Raw genomic sequence first — 22,768 nt, 5'->3', positions numbered from 1 at the left:
ATCGTACTTGTGTAATCTCATATATAGAGCAGAATTGCATGAGGGGACTGAACATTTCTCTTCATTGCCTGCATCCTATGCAGGATCACTTGGGAGTCACTCTTATTAAATTCAGCGGGGTTTACTTGAGTAACAACCAGACACAGATAGGATCAGGCAGTGTCTATATCTTGCTTTTGTGCAATGATGCCAGCATTTTAGGTTAGGTCATTTTAGTCTTAGGGTGTAATCCTATGCAAGTTTAGACAGAATAACTGTCCTACAACTCCCAGTATTCCCCAGCCAGGGAATGCTGGGAGTTGTAGGACTTTTTTTCTGTCTAAACATGCATAGGATTGCACCCTTAATAGTCGTGTGTGTGACCCATGCGGGGGGCTGCTTAGATCAGCCTTCCCCAGACACCTGCCCTCCGGTTTGTTGGACTACACCTCCCAGCCGGGGAAGGCTGGGAGTTGTAGTCCAACCCATATAGACAGCTCCAGGTTGAGGAAGGCAGCTTTCGATGGTATTACTTCACTTACTTCAAAATGTAGCAAACCTGCCTTCCTCAACCTGTAATTTCCATTTGTGTTGAACTGCAAGTCCCATAATTCCTAGCCAGCATGACCAAAATTATAGGAGCTGTAGTCCAAAAGGCTGCGGTAAGCCAAAGCTGCTGGGTCGGCGTCCCCCAAAGTCCTGCCTTGACTACACCGACGCCGGAATTCAGGCTGCGGAGGCTCAGCGAAAGCGAGCCCCAGCTGAAAGGACAGAGGAGAGGCCATCTCGCGGAGCGGGAGGCAGCCTCGCCTACGGTGCGAGCGCACCGCCTGAACACTCTCGGCTTCCTTCGAGACGGCGGGCAGCCAGGAGGCTCCCTTTCCGGAATTGCGTGCGCATCCTGCCCTGCTTGCAGCGTCATCCTGAGGGGCCGGTTTGAATGAGACCCCGAGGGAGGGAAGCACCGCGCCGGTAGAGCTGCTTCTCGCTTCCTCCGTCTCGAGCCGCCGCCGCCGCCGCCGCCCCTGGCCCGCCGCCCCCTGCCTCCCGCCCGGCTCGTCTCCTGGAGCGCCATGCCGCTTTTCACAGGTGAGGCAGGCCCGCCTGTCGCCGCCGCACATGGGCCTCCTGGTCGGGCTTTCCCTTCCTAGGCCCGGGTGGGCTCAGTGTTGGAGCGGTCGGCTGCCCCCTCCCGCCCAGCTGAGGGTGTGGCGGTGAGGAGCGGCCGAGGGGGCTGCCGCCGCCGCCGCCGCGCGAGACCGCCTGGGCCAGAGAAGGGCTTTCCCGGACGGGAGCCTGGCTGGGCGGCGTGTCGCCCGCATGCTGGCCTCGGGAGACAGGAGTCTGGTTGGGGGAAGGCTGCTCGTGGACGTGGGAGAGGGTTGACGACGTGGGATGTAGGAAAGGGTCCGGTGCGTGGGAAAGAGAGGGGGAAAGGTAGTGGCTGCTTATTGTTTGTGGAGCCATCTAGAGAAGGAGGTCTCCACACGGAAGGCGGCCTCTGCGTTGTACAGGCCTCCCTATCCTGGGTCTTCAGCCTTATCAGACACAGGACCCCATTTACGCCAAACCTGCAATGTGGTACCCACTTTGAGTTGTTTTCTGTATAAGGCCATTTTGCTCCCCCCCCCCCCAATCGTGGTGGCTTGATGCAAAGTAGGACAACAGCAGCTCTCCTGTGTCTTCAACAATTGCGTAAAAGAGGGAATCTTTGCAGATGTAGCTTTTCATGCAGCAGTGACAAGACCCTCGCTTTCCGAAATCGCCTCTGCTGTACAATTGTTAGAGGAACAGGAGGCCCTGGTCCACTTCTAATTTAGAGGTTCTCATTCTATTCTTTTGTTTGTCTTTTAAAAGGTAAACATCAGAAAAAAATGGTGACAGTGCTGTTAACAAGTTATATTTGTTGGTCCTGCTGCACTTCTACACTGCAACCCATCAGCTAAAGGCTAGTGGTTTAGAGTGCTTAAATACCTTGCTCACACTAGAGTGAATGTCTTATACGACCAAAAAAGTATCCAATATACGACCAAAAAAGAAGAAGAAAGAAATCCACTGGGTACTGCTATAATCTACAGATTTAGTGCCATTAGATCTTGTACAGAAGTGGAAATGGTAACCATACAGAGCATTTTGGATACATAGTAGGCAATTAAGACAGTTATGAGAGTTCAAGGCTCAATGGTGAATACTGGATAGGGTATGATAGAATCTTAAGTACAAGCAAGATAAGTTGAAGTGTTTTGGTGAAGAGCATTAGCCAATTCTGTAACTTGTGTATGTATCAGGGAAGCACTGAGTGTAAATTAGAGGGAGAACATTGTGGGGGGAAATAGCATATTGAGTACTTATGTGGCATTATTCCCACTCATAGTAAAGTGGGTAGCTTGCATGCAGATGTACCTGGCTCAAAAACTGGCATAGGAGGAGGGCATGAATGAGTCTTGCAGGCGGAGTAATAAGATAGGAAAATCTCAGATTTTATGTTATACTCTCTGCTTTCCTTCCACCAGCACAGGCAGAGGACTGCACATGCACACTGCCATCAGTGTTGGCAGCAGGGAGCTGTACGCCAGGAGTGAGCTCTCTGTTGCCTAAGATTTAGGCTGAAGAGAAGCTTGCAGTCTGTCACTATCTCAAGTAAAGATATGGTGGCAGATATTGGCAGAGCCAGCTCTGGAGCCTGGGGAGGCCTGCAGTAGCCACTCTGCTCAAACTAGAAACTTCTGCTTGTTCAGAGAGACTTGTCCCCAGAGTTGGCTCTGTAGACCTCAGGGGAGAGGGAAGAGAGGAGCATAAAAGGAGGGGGGGGGGAAATCCCTTCCTCTACATTTCTTCCATCCCCCTCTGAAACTGTTGGTCAGACTCGATGTATAACAGAACATTAATCACATGGATGCTCACTGAGAATAATGGAACATGGTATGTGCTAGCTAGAAATTGTAAATTTCTCTATCAGTACTCGTAAACGTATAGGCTTTAGCAATCTGTTTTATGAAATGTGAATACATGGATTGTAAGAAAATATTCTTTACTAAAGTTGGATGTCATGGAATATACAGATACTTAGTTTTGTGAACCCCAGCCAAGGCACACTATTTGGTGTTCAGCTGTATGCATTCATGTTATGGTGTACTGGCCGATATTATGACAAAGCATTTAGCTTAATAACACCAAATGTTGTTTTAATGTTGTTATTGAAATGTCTGGTTATTATTTCTGACTTACCTTGGAAGGTTTCTGACCTGCAAAATTATCTGGGCTTGACATCAGAATCTCAAACAAATGTGCACATTACAATATTTCATTGGTTTTAGAAAGTTGCACTATTGTATTTAAATTGCAGCTGACACAATTACATACTGAAACTTGCAATTTTCATTACTAATATTTAGTCATAGAATAAATATGAACAGTACACCAGTGCTCAGTGATTTACTTGAATCATCCTGTTTTGTTGTTCTAGTCAATGTAAAATGGGGCAAGGAGAAATTTGATGGAGTGGAGCTGAATACTGATGAACCGCCGATGGTATTCAAAGCTCAGCTTTTTGCTTTGACTGGAGTTCAGCCGGACAGACAGAAAGTGATGATGAAGGGTGGAACTTTAAAGGTAGAGTTTGGTAATAATTTTATCACACATGTGTTATCGTATGTTTTATTTAAGGCACAATCCTATGCATGCAGAGCTTTTTTCTGCTAAACAACTGCAACTTTGGCTGGGGCATCCTGAGAGTTACAGGATTTTTTCCCTATTTAAACATGCATAGGATTGCATCCTAAAAGTATTGGTGCAGTTCTGAGCTGTGGAGAGCATTTCAGTATTGGTGTTGAGGCATACAGGTAGAAAAGCCACCCAGAATTTTTAAAAATAACTTAGCAGGTGATAGAAAATGGTGCTTCCTTGTATATACCCATATATTGGGACACCTTGGATTATGACTTTAATAAGCGAAATGCTTGCTGATGATTTGCCTTGGATGTTGCAGTGTCTTCTGGAACTGCTGAGTCATCTTAATAGTATTGCAAAATGCTTATATTTATTTTGTTTTGTTCAAATAGGATGACGACTGGGGCAACTTCAAAATAAAGAATGTAAGTATTGCTGAGTAGTTGCATTACATAAATTGTTATGGCTTGGATCCTAACTTCCCTTCCGTGAACAGTACTTGCATTCCCAGAACAGGGTTTTCCTGCATCTTCTCTCTGCAGCCCTCTGAATTTTTCCCCCCAAGGCTTGAGGGGCCGTTGGGAAAAGTGAGGGATATGAAGCAGGGGAGCGTGTTCTTATTTTATTTCCCTGACTGTTGTTTTTGTTACTAGTGTCTATTGGGCTGTGAATGCATTTGCTTTATTATCTTTTTGAAGAAGTAGACATAAAAGCAGTGATGGGATGCTAAAGTTAATTGCTGATGCCATCATTTAGTAACCAAGGTGTCTTTTCTCTGAATTTTTAGTAAAGCAAAACACTGTTGGAAGGAAGAAGAGCAAGCTTTCAGTTAAATTTCAGTGTAGCAGATGCTACTTTTTTAAATCAGAGAAATGGCATATACTGGCACTGATCTACTACTTTTAAAGATACTCCATAGAGTGCACAACTAAAACATTTCTAAGCTACCATGTAATTTGTTTTGAACTTGAGAACTAATGTTTGGGAACATACTCTGTTTTGTCTTAATGATAACTTTTATTACCTCTCTTGAACAGGGGATGACCTTATTAATGATAGGTTCTGCTGATGCACTTCCTGAAGAGCCAGTTACTCGGCCTGTCTTTGTGGAAGATATGACAGAAGAACAGTTAGCCTCAGCTGTAAGCCTGTTTTTTTCCGTTTTGTTATTTATTGATTTGATTTGTACCCTCTCATTCTACCAAGTATATGGCACTCAAGGTGGCTTACAATCATAGATAAATAAACTTGTTTAAAACAACGATGAAATACATAAAAGCACAATAAAACATAACATTAACAAATAAAAGCCACACCCAATCCAACAGACCCTCTTACACACCGAGGGCCTGCTTGAATAAAAACATCTTCGCCTGATCGCAGAAGGACAGTAGGGCGAGAGAGAGAGAGAGCCAACTTAGCTTCCCTTAGTTGGGAGTTCCACAGCTTGGGAGCAGCCACCAAGAAAGCCCTCTTTCGGTTCATTGCCAAACATGCCTCTGAAGGTGGCTATGCTTTAAAAAAAAATGCCTCGGCTGAAGATCTTAAAACTCAGTCATGCTCATATCGGAGAAGACATTGTTTGAGGCAGCCTGGTCCCAAACCAATTACCTTTTTAAAGTCTGAATATGCTGCCTTGCATCTCCACAAATTAATGAAGAAGAATGTATTGTGAACATACTTGTAAACCTGAGAAGGGTTTTAGACTCCACCACCACCACCCTGCTCAAACAGCAGCCACCTATTGCCTTTCAGGCTGAGGGTAATTTTAACAGCAGTTTGTGTTATGGATGGGTGTTGTTGTTAAGCTGTTTAAAGGAAGGAAGTCACTTTTATTAGTTGGATTTCTGCCTAAGTCATGTGGGACTCTGTAAGTAACAGCCAGCACTTTGAATTATGTCCAGAAACAGATCGGTTATCAGTAAAGCTGCTGTAACGGGGTTATATGTTCCCTATAACTGACTCCAATTATTCAAGCTGTAGCATTGTGAGTAAGCTGAAGTTTGGTTGTTTTTTAAGACATTTCTATAATTTTTTTTGGCCTAACAAGACCTCCAAGGCTGTTTCCAGAAACAACATACTAAAAAATTAAAAAGTAACAGAATTAAAATAGAGTATTATAGTCCCCCAAATAGTTAAAATCCTCAGTTAAACACACACACACTAAACACCAGATGGAACAGCATTATTTCTGCTGCTTGCCTAAAGGTCATCAGCGATGGGGCTAGTCTATCTCCCTTGGGAGGGAATCCCATAGCAGAAAAAGCCCTGTCCCATGTTCCCAACAGTCAAATCTCTTTTGGTGGTGAGACACACAGTAGGGCTTCAGAAGAAGATTGCAACCTACTGGTAGTTCCACATGGGAGTAGGTGATGTTTCAGATATCCTGGACCTAAGCCAGGGTAGGCAATCTTTTTGGTTTTGGGGCTGCAAGATGGTGTATGTGTGTGGGTAGCCCCTGCCCCCTGCCCATCACCACTATCCTGAGTGTGATACAGATCATGCATGGAGGAAGAGGCTTGAACTTCTTCCCTCCTTGCAATCTTGCTGACCCTAACCCTGCCACACTGTGATCCTGTTTAGGGTCACTGGGGAGAGGTTTTAACCTCATCCCTCCCAGAGATCCTGATCAAGATCTGATTGGGATTGTTCAGAGGAGGGGAAGTGATGTGTTTCCTGCCACCCAACTGATGGCTGATCACCACAGGGCTGATGGGCTACACAGAGAGCAGACAAGGGCCACATGCAAGCTGCAAGTTGTCCAGATATGACCTAAGCCAAAGTTTCCGAACATTCTTCAGTGGCAGGAACTCATTACAAGAATCCAAACAAGATGTAACTAAGGCATGTGTCATTGTGACCAGATCCAACATTTTCAGGAACAGATGCAATTGATGCCTTAACTGTGCACTAGCACTACTGAGTACATTCTTAGTAATGCAAGTTTTTTTTTTAATACAAAGAACCTCTCTCTATTTCTTTGACAGATGGAGTTACCGTGTGGCTTAACAAATCTTGGGAATACTTGTTATATGAATGCTACGGTTCAGTGTATTCGCTCTGTGCCAGAACTGAAAGAGGCCCTTAAGAGGTAGGTTTCAGTGCTATTGTCCAAAATTATTATAAAATAGTAGGAATTATAACCAGTGTTAAAGTGGGTTGAGTATAAATTACTTACTATTTGTAACCTGAACGTTTTCTTATTTAGGAACTAAATGTAGTAAAATAATGATGTAGTAAAATACATCATTAGCTAAAATGTAGTGGTAGAATTCTAATAATTCAGATCCAAAGTTGAGAACATTTATGTTATATAATTATTTTATTTAGAAATATGATTTCTACTCCTGCACAATTTATTCCCTATTTTTTCTAGTGTTTTGTTTGCTATTGATCAGCCTTCAGATTGAAGTAGATTCACTATAGCGGGCAGTATCTGCTCACTTCCAGAATGAGACAGGTCAGCAGAGCTCCGTTCTACATGCTCCAGAGATCTGCCCTGTTCCGGAGACTAGTGTTTCACTCATTTCTGACTGCTGCAGGCTCCGCTAGCTTCCTATTGGATACTGCCTAGTAGTTTTCACATTGGCTTTTAAGAATACTTTTCATGGTTGCCAAATTCTAGCGTGCTGTGTCTAGGGATGTGAATGAAACAGAGATGCTAATATTGTCATTTTAAGTAGATGGTACAAAATGAATTTGCCATGCCTTTAAAATAGTGTCTTCATTTTTAATGTTACTTCTGTGTGTTCTTTACTGCCACTTTGCTCCCGCTCTTTGTGAATTCATCAAGAAGCAGAATAGGCAAAGGTTAGTCTTGCTAGCACCTTTCAGATGTAGGAATCTAATGAATGATTTGTATAATTTATTTGTATATAAAAAGGAGAGTTATTTATTTATATAAGTCCTCACTTTGTTAAGCATTCCAGAAGTTTGACTAAGCAACCTTTTTATGGATTCAGTTGTACTTGCCTTGGGATCTAAAGTTTATTTTTGTGCAAGCAGGACACACTTCTGCTCATACAAGTTTCCTTCCCCTAATTCCTGCCTTTTTCACCCTCCTGTTGCAGCCCCTTGTGCCACATTTCCATCTTGTTCCAGGGGTCTCTCTTCCTTAGCTGTACCTTTTCAGGAGGTACAAGGGGCTGAAAGAAGAAGAGAGGATGAAAAAGGCCCTGTTTTGTCAGCAGAGTTTGAATCCCAGTTCCTTGCTTTTAACAGTACCTTCATTTTGAGTGTACTTTAAAAGTTCTTCTGTGTTAATGATAAATATGTAAGCTGTGGTTGGTCATGACTGTGACATGGCTAGGCATACTTTCCAGGCCTGAGACAAAATGGTTGATAATACATTATCCAAGCTATCTAAATTTTATACAACTGCTTCCAAAATTTAGGGTTTTGTATAATTTGGAATTTTTGATGAATTTTTGGCTGGCATAGAGGAAAAGGCAAAGGCATGGGATGTTGTGGTGCAAAGTTGTCCGTGGAGGCACAAATAGCTTGTTTGTGACCCCATTCAGAAGACATCTTAAACCATGGCTTTAACCACGGTGGTTAAGCCAGAAAGACAGGAGGTGTTCAGAAGACACCTTAAACCATGGCTTTAACCATGGTGAATAAAGCAAAAAGCCTTATTTGCTGTGGTTAAAGCTATGGTTTAAGGTGTCTTCTGAACACAGCCTAGCTTTCTGGCTTAACCCCATGGTTAAAGCCATGGTTTAAGGTGTCTTTTGAATGGGCCCACCGTGTGTCTTGGTGAAGTTGGGAGCAGGTCACAAGAGGGGTGGTAGTGGAATCCTTCATTTATTTGGAGGGGAAATTTTTAAGGCAGGTGGTCAGTGGCCCTACAAGATAAAGACATGGTTTTATTTTGTATAGCTGGAGAGATTCCACTTTGAAATAAATCTATGATCTCATTTAATTTCTGTTTCCAGTAAAGGGGACAACAAGATGAGCATAAGAGCCCCAAACCTGTCATGACGTTGCTGGGTGGGGGTAGAATTCTTGGATCAAGGAATGAGTGAGCCAGAGCTGAAGACACATGGACTTTTTAACCCAGGGATGGGCAAAGTGTGGCCCTCCTGGTGTTTTTGCCTACAACTTCCTTTAGCCTTTGCCAGTGGTAAAGGGTCATGGGAGCCATGTTCCTCCCGATGTTTTGGCCTGCAAGTTGCTCACCCATTTTAACACTTCGAGAGCTTGGGGCATGCCCATGCACACCATGACAATTGGTTTCTATTTAAAAATGGTAATGATGGCGAGGCTCTCAAAATCTCTACTTTTTATCACATAGCTGTGCTCCAAGTACACGGGAAGGTACTCTGTCTTGACAAAGCCCACCCCTGCATTATTTTTGTGTATTGTATTGAATCTAAGGCCAAACTAAATATGTTTTAAATGTTTGTTTAGATATGCTGGTGCCTTAAGAGCTTCAGGTGAAATGGCCTCTGCTCAGTATATTACTGCAGGTTTGTATTTGAACAGCAATGGCAAACTTTATGCGATTTTGTGTTACTTAGTAACAAAACATCCAGGATTCTTTTCACAAGACAGTAATGCCTTTTTTTATAATAGGACATTTCTAGTACGGTAGCAGCACTTCAGATATCTGGTGCTCCTTTGAACTCTTAAGCTGCTGCTTGGTGCGCCTTTCAAAATGTGTAATCAAAATACTCATTGCTACAAAAGTCCCCTTTCCGAATGCGAAGCTTTTTAAATTCCAGGGATAATCAAAACTAGAGAGTGCACATTGGAACATGGGTAATGCCTGCCCACTTTGTTTTCCTGTTTTACGCCGTTGTATTCAAATTCAAACAAGGGGAAGGCAGTAGTATAAGGAATTTAATATATACAAAAGTGCCCAAGGCACTACGTGCCACGACACTGCAATTTCTGCCACTCTATTTAAGGAAAAACATAATAAAGAACTGTTCAGTTTTGGGTATGGCTGCCTGCTGTTATTGAATTTTGGGGTGGTAAGTTCATTGGCTACTCTGTACAACTGTGCTTGCCTCTCCCTTTCCTAAAATATTAACCCTGGAAATTAATTTAAAGGTTACTCCTTCTTTTGCTCCCTTTCCGGCTAGGCTCTTCTGTACTGATGCATATTTGATCAAATATGTGTCATTATGCTAATCGTGCTTTTTAAATGGCTGTTGATACCAGGGTTAGAAAATAAAACCAAGCCTGATAAGAAAATCCAGTTTATTCGTTTAAAGTTCTTGCATTTAAAATTGCCTGCATTTATTCAAAACTTTTAATCCTTTTGGATGTATTTAGTATTTCATCCTAAGGTTAGCAAAAATATGCCAGGGAGCTGCTGCTCTGTATCCCTTATTGAGCTTTCAGGTATACAGGACTTTCCTACGTTCATTTTCCACGTTTATAGCTGCACTCTTAATGGAAATGAATGGAGAGTCGGTTGCATGCATAGAAGCTCCTTCTGCCTGTCCATTAGGTCAGGGCATGAGGGCCAGATCACGCCCTCTGGAGTTCCCCAGAGGACTGTGCCCCCTTCCCCCAACCACCAATCATATGTTGATTTCCTGGGTTTTGCGCTGTTGTTGTTTTTTACCTTTCTAAATGGTTTAGATGCCTCTCCTAAGGTTTAGTTATTGGCAGTAAGAGCTTTAAGCTACAATATGCTGGTATCTATTGTATTTTTTGCCCCATCCCTTTTGCCCTTCCCCCTTTACCTTTGGTTCCTTTCACCACTGCAATGTGTCCCCAAAGCTTCTCTGAAACTGAATTCATCCCAAGGCCTGAAACAGGTTCCCCACTCCTGCATTAGGTGGTACATTTAAAGTGCTGCTGGATTGGAGGTGTAGTGGTGTGTGTGTGTACATTCCTGGCATGTAACTGTATATCCATTGTAACTTCATGCCAAATTACAAAGTCTTGGTATCAGGGAAGTCAAAAGTCAGGTGAGCGGTGAAATTGGACTGAGAGAACATATGAGCTTTAAATTAATGAAGGGTCCACTGCCTGATCAACATTTCAGGTGTATCACTTCCTATGCACGCTCATGTCCTCAGGCTGAATCAATATAGCACACAGTTTTCCTTCTTGCAGAAGGGAAGTTGCATATTCATGTAAATTTGTGGCTCCAGTGCTAACTGGCTCATGTGAATAGGCTTTTTGTATGAACAGGTTGTTTTTTAATGCAAGTTGACCATTGGCATATTGTTGAAACCCAATTGTGATTGAACTGTGTATGTGTTTCTGCTCTAAATAGCTTCTGATAAATTTAAAAATATTCAATAGCAATTGGGTTATTGGACCTTGTAGTATTGTCATATATTAAACCTCCTCATGCAGAAATTTAACTTATTACGGCTGTTTCAGTTCTATTTTGCCAGCAGACTGATTGTGCATATGATGTAAATATTAAATGGGCCCTCACTGAAAAGCTGTACTTTGATATGCATTAAATGGGTGTATGGTTTTATGAAATGTGCTGCATTTATCATATCAGTTTTAGTATTTGATAATTAAATGTTTATTCACTTCTTTGAAAACAATTCTGTTTTATTTTCAAGCTCTTAGAGATTTATTTGATTCCATGGATAAAACCTCTTCTAGTATCCCTCCCATCATTCTTCTCCAGTTTTTACATATGGCCTTTCCCCAGTTTGCGGAGAAAGGGGATCAAGGCCAATATCTTCAACAGGTAAATTCTTTTCTTTCACTTTTTGTGTTCAACACATTTCTCCCAAAAATATATTTGTTGTTCCCATAACTTCAGTTATGAGGCAATTACTGATCATCTTTGAAATGACATCTGGAATCAACTACAAAAGATACTTGACTCCAGATGTAAAAGGTTTGTAGTTGACTCCATTGTGTGTATTTACAATATACACTTGTCAAATTCTAGCTATCACTGTTGTCAAACAGTAGGTTTTGATCTATTTCTTTCATAGAGTTTTAAATAATTCTTTTAGCCTGTTGAACAAAAGACTGTTAAATTAATGATTGTTGGTATTGCTTTTATTGGGTCTGTGACCGCATAATAAAAATCTGATCTGATCTATTTCTTTCATAGGATGCCAATGAATGTTGGGTACAGATGATGAGAGTATTGCAGCAGAAGTTAGAAGGGATAGAAGGTGACACAGTTATGGAAGTAAGTTATCTTAGCCATACAAATCAACAGAAACTGTCAGTACTTCTCTGTTTGACCAGGGTTTTGACTCTTTTCTCTCCTTCCTTGCTCCCTACCAAAACCAGTAGCAGCTATTGATTTAAAGAAAAGGGCACATGCCGGTGTGTGCAAGATTTTGTATATGCCGAAAGGATTGTGACCTTATAAAGATTATAATAATCTTAGGGTTCAGTCCTATGCTTGTCTAAACATGCATAGGATTGCACCCTTAATAGTTCAAATATGCCGCTACCTTGCTTCGTTCCTAGAGGCTTGCCCAATGTATTATTTATTACAGTATACAAGAGGCTGATTCTTGCAGCAGTGCAAGCATTACTATTAGCATTGTGTATTGAAACCCGTGTAAGTAGCCACAATAGAAACATGAAACTTGAGTTTTTGAATACACCTTCATATCTGACAGTTGATCCAATGAAAAATACTACCTTCTTGAAGAGAGGTGCTCTGACATTTATGCAAACACAATGAGGTTGTACACAGGGAGCTCTCCTTAACCTTGAAGAGAATGGGGGCGCCTCAGACTCTGTCTGTTTCGCAAAGAGCTCAAGATGGAGCTAATATGGCTTCTGGTAAGGGCCGGCAGTCAGTGGCTTCCAAACGTGGAGAACTGCCAGGCGTACCACATCGCCTGATCTTGTCTGTGCACTCCTCCCTCTTCCTTCTCTTTCCCCTAGCTGTTGTAGGCTGTTTCCCATAGCGGGTGGCCGAAGGGCCTTGGCTTGCCAGGTCCTGTTCAGAGTGCTCCACGCTGAGGTCTGTACCCAGTTCTAATAAGCAGAATGATAATGCTGTGGGTGTAAAGGAGCTGGCAATGCTGTGGCTTAAAGAAGTCCAAAATGAGAAGGTGCTGCTTTTTTGTTCTTACAGACGGACTCTGGAGCTTCAGGAGCAGCAGCAGCAGCAGCAGCACCTCCTCCTAAAAAGAAGAGCTTAATTGACCAGTTTTTCAGTATTGAGTTTGAAACTACGTATCCTAAACACTTTCTGGAAAGATATATCTGGGATGATTTATAAAACAGGGATGGGATTTATAAATTTTAATTATACAAGAGGAAATGCACACTAAAAAATATTCTGTGGTGGGTAAACAAGCAACATTTCTGTATAATATTGAAATATCAAGGCTAAGTGGACAGAGGGAAGTTAAGAAAATCTCATAAAGTGGGAACTGCATAAACAAGGGCTTTCTTTGAGAATGTAATGTAATAATTATTTGAAACGCAGCCAACTGCTTCTGTTAAAACATAGCCAGAGTTGATTAAAAAAATGAAGCTCATGTCATGATGCGCAGATGTATCCTATACCGATAGTTAGCAGAAGAGCTGGTCACTGCCATCAAAGCAGCTTTTAATAATAAGCACCACTGTTTCATAGCAAAGTTAAACCTTCTGAAAGAAAGTGTGAGTATTGACTGGCACTCATTTTAATATTATGCTAAACTCAACCATTTCCAAATAGAGCATTAATTGAAGTGCTTGCATTTTTTGTCCTTAATATTATATGAAGCATGAAATGCACAGAAGCTGAAGAGGAGGAGGTGACAAAAGGAAGAGAGAATCAACTCCAGCTTAGTTGCTTTATCAATCAAGAAGTTAAATATCTTTTCACAGGTCTTAAACTGGTGAGCAAATGTAATGTCTTTAATATCAATTTCTTCCTATTGTACTTTATTTGTGAGGCCTTGCTTTCTCCTGGCTGGTTTGGAAACAGGTTGAAAAGGGTGGTGGAGAGAACTGATGTGTAGGTTGTGATCATGTTTGAACATGAATATCTAAACCAACTTTCTGTTATCACAGTCTCTAAGTTACATACTGCATTACAAATTGTATTTTATATTTTTCTTCCCCATCGTCTTCCATACCTTTAGTAGTGTTGTTTTTTTCTATATTAATAAAGTACATTGCTCATGAAGCCTTTCTTCACTCCTGGTGTCCTTCAATATAGGTATAAGCTTGGAGGTTTGAACTTGAAATGTAGAATATGCACTGAATGTCCTAAATGTGTATACCAGCTGTATTCTTATGCCTCAATCTTCAAGAAAGGTAGCACATTGCATTTTATAGTGTGTTGCAAATTTCTATACACTCCGTTTGAAAAATAGGTGTAGTTGTGGAGGTGGTACTCAAGCATGGAATGTAGAACCATTCCCAGAATGTGTGTACCAAATTTCATTGCAGTGTCTGTGCTCAGCAGAGTTACTGTGTTAAACATACCCTGGAGCAATTAATGTGTAGACCATAAATATCTCACCTAACCATAAGGGATTGCCCTGGAAGATACTTTATTATTCCAAAAGTCTTAAAAGCTACTGCTTTTACACAAGGAGAGGATGGCAACTGTTACTAACTGTCATACTCTAGATCATGTGTTGAAATGTTGATCCAGTGAACCACAGAACTAGTTATGTGATCCCAATGGGCAGTGGGCTGTAGACTCCTTCCTTAATGGAAGTCCCACGAGCTACGTGACAAACTGATTTTGAAATGGAGGAATGGAATTTCAATAGCAGTTTGTTATTGGGGTCAGCTGTGTTTTGGGGGGAAAGTAATCAAAACTTCCATTGGGCGAACACAACCGCCTTCATTTGTTCCCTCATTCCTAAAAATACATTCAGTATACTATTGATAATTTGTAGGAAAAAGCAGATTGCACAAGGTCACTTATAATATCATGATTGGAATAAAAATATGTTTACATACTACCGCATGTCATTTGGCAGCACTGATTGAGGGACAACTGGAGGGTTGTTGAGTGGGAATTGAAGTGCAAATTGTGGGGAAGCTGAGAGAAGGAGCAAATGAAAGGGGGGGAACTGATATATGTGATCCTTGATATTCAATTATTAGAGATTTATAATAAAAATGAAAACGTGTGTGTGCTCCCAGACATGTATACAGTGAGAGAGAGAGAGAGAGATGGAAAAGTGGTGTTGGCAGTGAGGATGGGGATGGAATGGAAAGGATTACAGGAGATGAAAGAGCAAAAACTGAACACGTTCTGTGTTTGTTAAAGTGCAGAACTAAGTCTGCTATTCTAAGAATTTTCAAGTGGTTTAGTGAAAACACAGCTACTGATCTGCGGTTTTCAAACACCGTAACAGTGGGTAAAAAGTGATATTCTAGATATTACAGGTAATTTGTTATGTTCCTTATCCTGACAGTTGTATGCCAGTGGAGCTTTAATTGTATTGAATCAGGTCACTGCTCTGATTTGCATGATCTCTGTGGGCCCCCACATTATTTTCTCTTAGAGCTCCCATGTAGAAGGATGCATCAGATGCTTCTAAATTAAAACACAGCTGCCTCATTTGTCCCCTCATTCAGTATTGCCAACCTATATGTATGTGCATAGGAAAGAATAGTGAATTCAGCTGGGGTGGGTGAATGAATCTTCAAAGTTTCTACATCAGCTTACACTGCTGCATGCAGTGTTTTTCAGTTTAAGTTTTAAAAAGGTAAACTAAGAAGAGGGTTGCCTCTTCATGTGGTGGAAATCTCAGAAACCTTCAGTCTTCACCTTCTTCCTTTTTAATTACAGTCTTAGGCCATATCTAGATGGAGCTTTATCCTGGGGCGATCCCCGGGATTGTCTCTGTGCATCCACATGACGCACAGGGGATCCAAGGATCAGGGAGAGATCATCCCTCCCTTGCCCCGGGATATAGCCCTCGCCTTTTGCCCCGCTTTTTCCGCGATCCCGGGCTGAGCCCAAGACCACGGAACCCAATTCCTCACGTGGAGCTGGGAGCTGCGCCCATCAGGGGTAGGGTGGGTGGAGTGGGAAAAGAGTTAAATTTAAAAAAAACACCTTTAGCGCACGAGCATTCATGCGCTGCTGTTCCTTAAAAATTTTTTAGAAATGGCAGACATGATGCCTTTCCTGCTGAGGTTGTCGCGTGTCACGTGTAGACAGAGGAGGGATCTCACGTTAAACACAATGCGAGATCTTCCCTCCTCTTTCGCAGGATAGCAGGTAGGTCTAGCTAAGGCCTTAGTGACCCTCTGAGAGTGCAGCAGATACCATTGTTTAAGGCCCACTGGTGTATGCTAAGTGTTATGTGGCAGAAACTGATATAAAAGAAGGGAGAGGGAAAGAGAAACCTAAGCAATGACCTCACAATGATCTTGCATGACGTAGTATAGCTTCATGTTTCTCTTTCAGCGTCTTCAAGAAGAAATTACCAAACTGTCTCCAACGTTGCAAAGAAATGCCCTTTACATAAAATCTGTGAGTAGCACTTGATTGACAAGATCTCTTTGTGACAACAGAAATCTGCTTATGTTGACATTTTAAGTGTGTGGAGTGCAATGAGCAAAGCTTTAAAGTCCCTTCAATAACATGTACATGTACATTGATGGTGCTATATAAATAATAATAATAATAATAATGGATTCTGTTGTTATGCCTTACAAATGCATAGAAAGACAGAGTTCAGTCTAAAGATTACAGCATAGCACCCTAATCCTAAACACGGTCACTGTAGTCCAGAGAATAGTAACTGTGTATAGAAAGAAATTAGTATATTTAAATCACTTGCAACACCTCCACCGTGCATATGTTTATTTGGGGAAGGAAGAACCAAATACAGGAACCTGGTACTCCTTGTACAATTCTATGTGACAGCCTGTGCACAAAGCATTGTGTGCGTACACCCTTACATTTTGAGTGTATCTTTGCACATAATCCGGTCATATGGAATTTGGTATTGCTGCTCCTTTTTCCAATGAAACTTACTTTGTTTGCTTCTGGTTGCAGATGAAGTAGTGATTGCTTAACATGTTTTAGTGATTCCAGTCAATGCTTTTCTTGTTCTAGTCCAAGATAAGTCGCTTGCCTGCTTATCTGACTATTCAGATGGTGCGATTCTTTTACAAAGAGAAAGAATCTGTAAATGCCAAAGTTCTCAAGGTACGTATATTTAACATTTCTTAAGTTTGAGTTTCTGCTGGTCAGCTAGTTCCTAATTGCAACAGTTGGTGCTTCTCTCTTGGTATACTTTAGTTTAACATGGGCTGGTTACGAAGCTTCTGCACTACAGTTAAGGGTGAAGGCTGGACCAGCACAGCCTGTGTAATCTGCTTGATTGGATATGCTGCATTCTTTAACTACAGGTGTAGGCAATCTGGTGCCTCCAGATGTTTTGCACCACAACTTCAGTCATCCCCAGCCAGCATGGCCAATGGTCTGAGATTATGGGTGTGCAGTCCAAAACATCTGGCGGAGACCAGGCTGCCTACCCATGCTTGAAAACATGCCAAACCAAGCACATCGGAGGAAAAGCAAAACGCTGCAAAATTTATGTAGATCTTCCAAGCAGTTAAAGTGGATATTTTTAGATCGTATTATGAACACAGGAAGGGCATTAAGGGTTCCAGGTTCAATCACAGGCATCTCCAAGTAGGTCTGGGAAAGAATCCTGTCTGAAACCCTGGAGAGCCACAATAGACCATACTGAGCTAGATGGACATGGGGTCAGGCTCTGTGTATCTAACACCAGTAAGCCTACATCAAATGGATAAAAAGTATTCTGTATATTATTGGAGAGGATATCAGGAAAAAGGTACATATTTCCATATGTGGTGGACTTGTGAAGCTATTCAGAGGTTTTGGCAAATAGTATTCAAAGAGATAAATGATACAATGGGATGGAAGTTAAAGATAGGGACAAGGACAGCACTGTTATCAATATATGAAGGGGTTAAAATGTACACAAAATAGTAAAGAATTAATAAACAATTTATTAACTGCAGCTAGATTAATAATTGCCAGGAATTGGAAGGAACAAAGGGATTATCAAATAGAACAATGGTATAAAGAAGTCTGGGATATAGCTATTAATGACAGACTCACGAGTAGTATTAAAGTTAAGAGAGGACTGCTGAAGTGAAATGACTTTGATGAGATTTGGAGACCATTTGTTAAATTTGTATTGGGGAAAGGGAGTAAACCGTTGCAGGATACACTGCAATTTTGGAAAGGATTATAAGGGTCTTGGTGGGTGGGGTGCACGAGATATTATATTATTTTAATAAGTTCTTTTTTAATTTCATTATTGTGGTATATTGAGTTGATGTGTGATTATTGTATGTGTTATAAAATTCAAATAAAAATATTATTAAAAAAAGATTCTTAATACAATTAAATCCTGAGTCTTGGGGTGGAAAGATGTGTTTAAACATGTTAAATTAATTGCATTTCAAATAGTTGTGGGAAACTGTGGTAATTGATTAGCTTCCTATGATGACTTACATGGATGTTACACATTTTTTTAATTGCCCCTAGGATGTTAAATTTCCTCTTATGTTGGATGTATATGAACTATGTACATCAGAGCTTCAAGAAAAGATGGTCTCATATCGATCAAAATTCAAGGACTTGGAAGACAAAAAAGTAAATCAGCAGCCAAAGAATGTAGGTGACATTGTACACATTTTTCTTTACTTGCAGACTTTGAATTTATAGCGAAACACGATTCAGGCTCCTGATTATCATGTACTGTTTTTAATAGGTAAAATTTCCTACCCAAAATCAATTAATATTTTAAGTATTTGAGTATTTTAAATTCCTAGCTTTAGACGAAGGTGAAAGAAGAAAGTGCAAAAGCTGAGTTGCAGTTAAACCTCAAAAAACCCAAGATTATGGCAACCAGCTTGATTGATAACTGGCAAATAGAGGGAGAAAACGTGGAGGCAGTGACAGACTTTGTATTTCTGGGCGCAAAGATTACTGCAGACGCTGACTGCAGCCAGGAAATCAGAAGACGTTTACTTCTTGGGAGGAGAGCAATGACAAATCTTGATAAAATAGTTAAGAGCAGAGACACCACACTGACAACAAAGGTCCGCATAGTTAAAGCAATGGTATTCCGCGTAGTAACCTATGGCTACGAGAGCTGGACCATAAGGAAAGCTGAGCGAAGGAAGATAGTTGCTTTTGAACTGTGGTGTTGGAGGAAAATTCTGAGAGTGCCTTGGACTGCAAGAAGATCAAACCAATCCATACTCCAGGAAATAAAGCCAGACTGCTCACTTGAGGGAATGGTATTAAAGGTAAAACTGAAGTACTTTGGCCACATAATGAGAAGACAGGATACCCTGGAGAAGAGGCTGATGCTAGGGAAAGTGGAAGGCAAAAGGAAGAGGGGCCGACCAAGGGCAAGATGGATGGATGATATTCTGGAGGTGACAGACTTGACCTTGGGGGAGCTAGGGGTGGCGACAGCCGACAGAAAGCTCTGGCGTGGACTGGTCCATGAAGTCACGAAGAGTCGGAAGCGACTGAACGAATAAACAACAAAGCTTTAGAAAATCCTTGAAGCCACACAGATATTATATTATAATGATATATGCAGAATTCCCCGTTCCCCACGCTCACAAGGTCTTCTGATTAGCTTCATTGGAGGGCACAGCTAAGTCGAAATGAATGTGGAATCCTACTTGTTGAGAGCAATGTGATTAGCTCTTCATGCTTAGTGCTGCTTCTGACTCTGGCTTTGTTTCATTTTGGAGTTTCAGAAGTGGCTTGTGATACAGCATATTAAGGACTGCTGCTCAGAGCAGGGGAAAGTCAAAATGGGCCTTCTGGATCATGGCCTTTGTGAGCATATCAGGGACATGCTGAGCTCCAGATCTGGAACATTATGCTTTAAGCAACTTGGGTCTAAAACTGTCATGTCATTTAACATGCAGTTCAATTTGCAGTGCAATCCTATGTATGTTAGACAGAAATAAGTCCTACAACTCCCAGTATGCTGGAAATTGCCGGAGTTTTCTCTGTCTAAACATGCATAAAACTGCACCCTTAAGTTCTGCAAACTTCAATATGGAAATTTCAGCTTTTGAACAGAACTTTGAATCCTTTTTAGAAATCCAATTACAAATGTAAAGCCTTGCCAAAAATGCATGATATGTAAGTGCAAGTTTTTCAGAAGTTAAAATTGAAAACCTTTTCTTTGAAGTTTTAGGCTTTGTTCTTGTTCAGACAGAACTATCTCTGTCTAATAAACCATAGTTTATTAGCCACAGACAAGTGTTGTGCTTGCATATTCCATTCCCCTTTCTCTTGTGAGCCTTAATGCAGTCCTTCAGTTTCCTGTCATGTTAGAACCCTGTACAGCACCATGTACATTGATGGTGCTATATAAATAAATAATAATAATAATAATAATAATAACCAGGAAACTGTGGCTTAAATTGTGACTACAATTTTGGCTCAAACCATAGTTGGCAATCCTGGCTTATAGTATGACATAATGGGAAGCCGTAAGTTAATGAACCCTGAAGTATTGCATCAATGCACAGGAGAAGGGATCATGCAGGCACTGTACTCATTCTTGATCTGATTAAACTATGATTTATTGGAACAAGAATGTTACATCTGAAACATGACTTATAATAAGAGAACCAAAATAAACTCGGAAATGCTGCAGTCAGTATTAAATAATGAATGAGGAGTGGGTTTAAGTGGGCTACAATAAGGAATAATCAGAACAGTAGACTAACTGCAATTAGTTTTCAGTTGTTAACTACTCAAAATAGTGGAAGGCTGGTTTTGTTTAAACCTAGGTCTACACCAGCCATGTGTAAAGAAGTGAGTGAGGAGGGCAGCTGAATGTCCAGTCCTCTGCTTGTGTGCCACCTTTGCTTTTGAAATTGGCACACCACCTGCTTTATGTAGGATTGGGTCAGATCTGGGATTAAATATAGGAGGGGAGCTACCATCACATGTAGCTTGAGCCCAAGAGTTAGCCTTTTATTTTAAAAATGTTTCTTGATGCTAAAGGTTCTTAGTGGTTTTATTTATTTTTTAATGTAGTTATCTCACCTTATATGAAATTAATTCAAAAACATATGCTTCATTTTTAAGTCTAGTAAAGGTGATGGTGCACAGAAGGAAGCTAAATACGAGCAGTTTTCCTTTTCTGATGGTAAGTGGATACTAAAAGACGTTTAATGTCTGTATTTAAAACTGCACTGAGTTTTCATCCTAACTTAATTAGCACAATTTACTATTAACTAGGAATTGAAAACAGCTAGAAGACTTTGGAATTCCCATTTGTACGTTGTTTGAATGTCTGAGGATATGTTTAAACCCTAGAGTGAAGAATGTATCTGATAAATTATATGCTTTAATATTTCAATGGTACTTTATTTTAATATATAGTAAAATACAAAACAAAAACCCTAATGCTTACAGAAATGGAGCAGGGAAGAGATCAGACTTTACTATTTAAGAGACTATAGATGATATATAATTTCTGTTGTTGTACATATTTCCCTGGTTTTTAATGTAATTAGTTTTATATTGCCTTTTTAACTTTTTAATGTTTTAAATTTGTACTTGTTACAGTTTATGGTTTTTGGTTGTGCACTGCCCAGAGAGCTTTGGCTGATGGGCAGTATAAAAATGTAATAAATAAATAAATAATATTGGATAGATTGCGTTTATTTACTGTTAGGATTTTATTGTACTCTACACTTTTTTTTGTTTAAGTAGTTTCTGAATTTTAATTTTTAGTTCAAAAGGGAAGTGCATGTTTTTTCTCAGCATATTTGGCATGGTCTGCGTAGGTGATGCATTTTGGGAAAAATAATGCAGATAGCAATGCTAAATTTTGCGAAGCCTATCACATGCAGTTGTACTGTTTGCTCTGTGCCTCTAGATATTTTCTTAATCCTAGGCACTCTGCTTAACTTTGCTGGTCCTCTTTCCCTTCACATATACACTTTGTTGTCCTCACTTGCCTTGTGTGCCTGCGTGGAAAAGATATTGTGAGAACTAGGCATTTGACTGATAAAACGTATTACTAAACTGTTAGTCCAAATTGAATTTTGTTTGTTAAAAATATTTTGTGCTAAATTGCATTGTTTCATTTGCCAATAACCTTATAGCTTGCTGTGAGTTACAAAAAGATACAAATGTGCAAAGAGTTTAGTGTAATGTTATATTGCAATGTCTTTATCTCCCCCAGATATTGGCTCCAATAACTGTGGTTATTATGAACTTCAGGCAGTACTAACACACCAGGGAAGATCTAGTTCTTCTGGACACTATGTATCTTGGGTTAAAAGAAAACAAGGTAAAGAAGCAACTGTATAAGATAGCAAAATAATTGTATAGAAGAGGGTTGGGTACCTTCCTTTCTTGACTGGAAAACTGAATTCTGTACTGTTTATATCATATGCATGCAATTTACTAGTGTATTTTTCTTCACAGATGAATGGATTAAATTTGATGATGACAAAGTCAGCATTGTTACACCTGAAGATATTTTGAGGCTATCTGGTGGCGGAGACTGGCATATAGCTTATGTTCTACTTTATGGGCCACGGAGAATTGAAGTAATGGAAACTGAAGCTGAACAATAGACTTCATTTCTACCCATTTCTGCCTAGGTGTGAAATAAATTTCTTAACTCCAGTCCTTCATATAGAGGCTGCAAAATTGTATGAACCAATCTCATTTGGAGCAGCAAAGCAGTAAAACATGTTTAAAATTGATCTGTGCGCGAAAGCCACTACTAGATGATGCAGCCACTCAATCGTGGTAGCAGGTTAATGTATTTGAAATTAATTTTAGTTGATGTGTTACAAAAGTCAATTTTTAAACCAATCTAACCACTGGTGAATTAGGTGAGCCTTTTGCCCTTCAGCCTAACATTAACAGCAAGATGTTTATTACACACCTACTCATGCATCATTTGTTGTTAATTCTTGCATGGTTTCTACCAGTTCAGTAGCTGTCCATTCTTTCTATTGTGTCTGACACCTGTCAGAAAGGTGAAAAATCAATTGTTGCCTCAACATGTAACTCAGTGCTGCTGCCCATAGCCTACGGAAATATGGCTACAATCACATATTTGTCCAGCCTGATGTGCCAACTCAGTCTGCTCTGTTGCTGGCATTTCATGACTTTAAATAAATGGTGATCAGTAATGATGGTGCTTCTTATATAATT

General features: G+C 40.5%; 1 protein-coding gene across 1 annotated transcript; it reads left to right on the top strand.

Moving 5' to 3' along the window:
• Window positions 1–987: 987 nt before the first annotated feature.
• On the top strand, window positions 988–22,766 carry USP14 (ubiquitin specific peptidase 14). The gene is made up of 16 exons (XM_063130612.1): window positions 988–1,068; window positions 3,446–3,591; window positions 4,041–4,073; window positions 4,686–4,790; window positions 6,636–6,739; window positions 9,058–9,116; window positions 11,187–11,317; window positions 11,693–11,773; window positions 12,680–12,780; window positions 13,319–13,433; window positions 15,974–16,039; window positions 16,628–16,720; window positions 18,095–18,223; window positions 20,678–20,738; window positions 21,783–21,890; window positions 22,028–22,766. Exons 1-16 carry the CDS (start codon window positions 1,053–1,055, stop codon window positions 22,177–22,179), a joined length of 1,500 nt encoding a protein of 499 aa, XP_062986682.1. The 5' UTR covers window positions 988–1,052; the 3' UTR covers window positions 22,180–22,766.
• Window positions 22,767–22,768: the final 2 nt, after the last annotated feature.

This window comes from Elgaria multicarinata, chromosome 7 (genome assembly GCF_023053635.1).
Source record: "Elgaria multicarinata webbii isolate HBS135686 ecotype San Diego chromosome 7, rElgMul1.1.pri, whole genome shotgun sequence".
In the NCBI taxonomy this organism is placed as follows: Eukaryota; Metazoa; Chordata; class Lepidosauria; order Squamata; family Anguidae; genus Elgaria; species Elgaria multicarinata.
The sequence above is the reverse complement of the archived record's forward strand: the minus strand, read 5'-3'. Positions and strand labels throughout refer to the sequence as shown.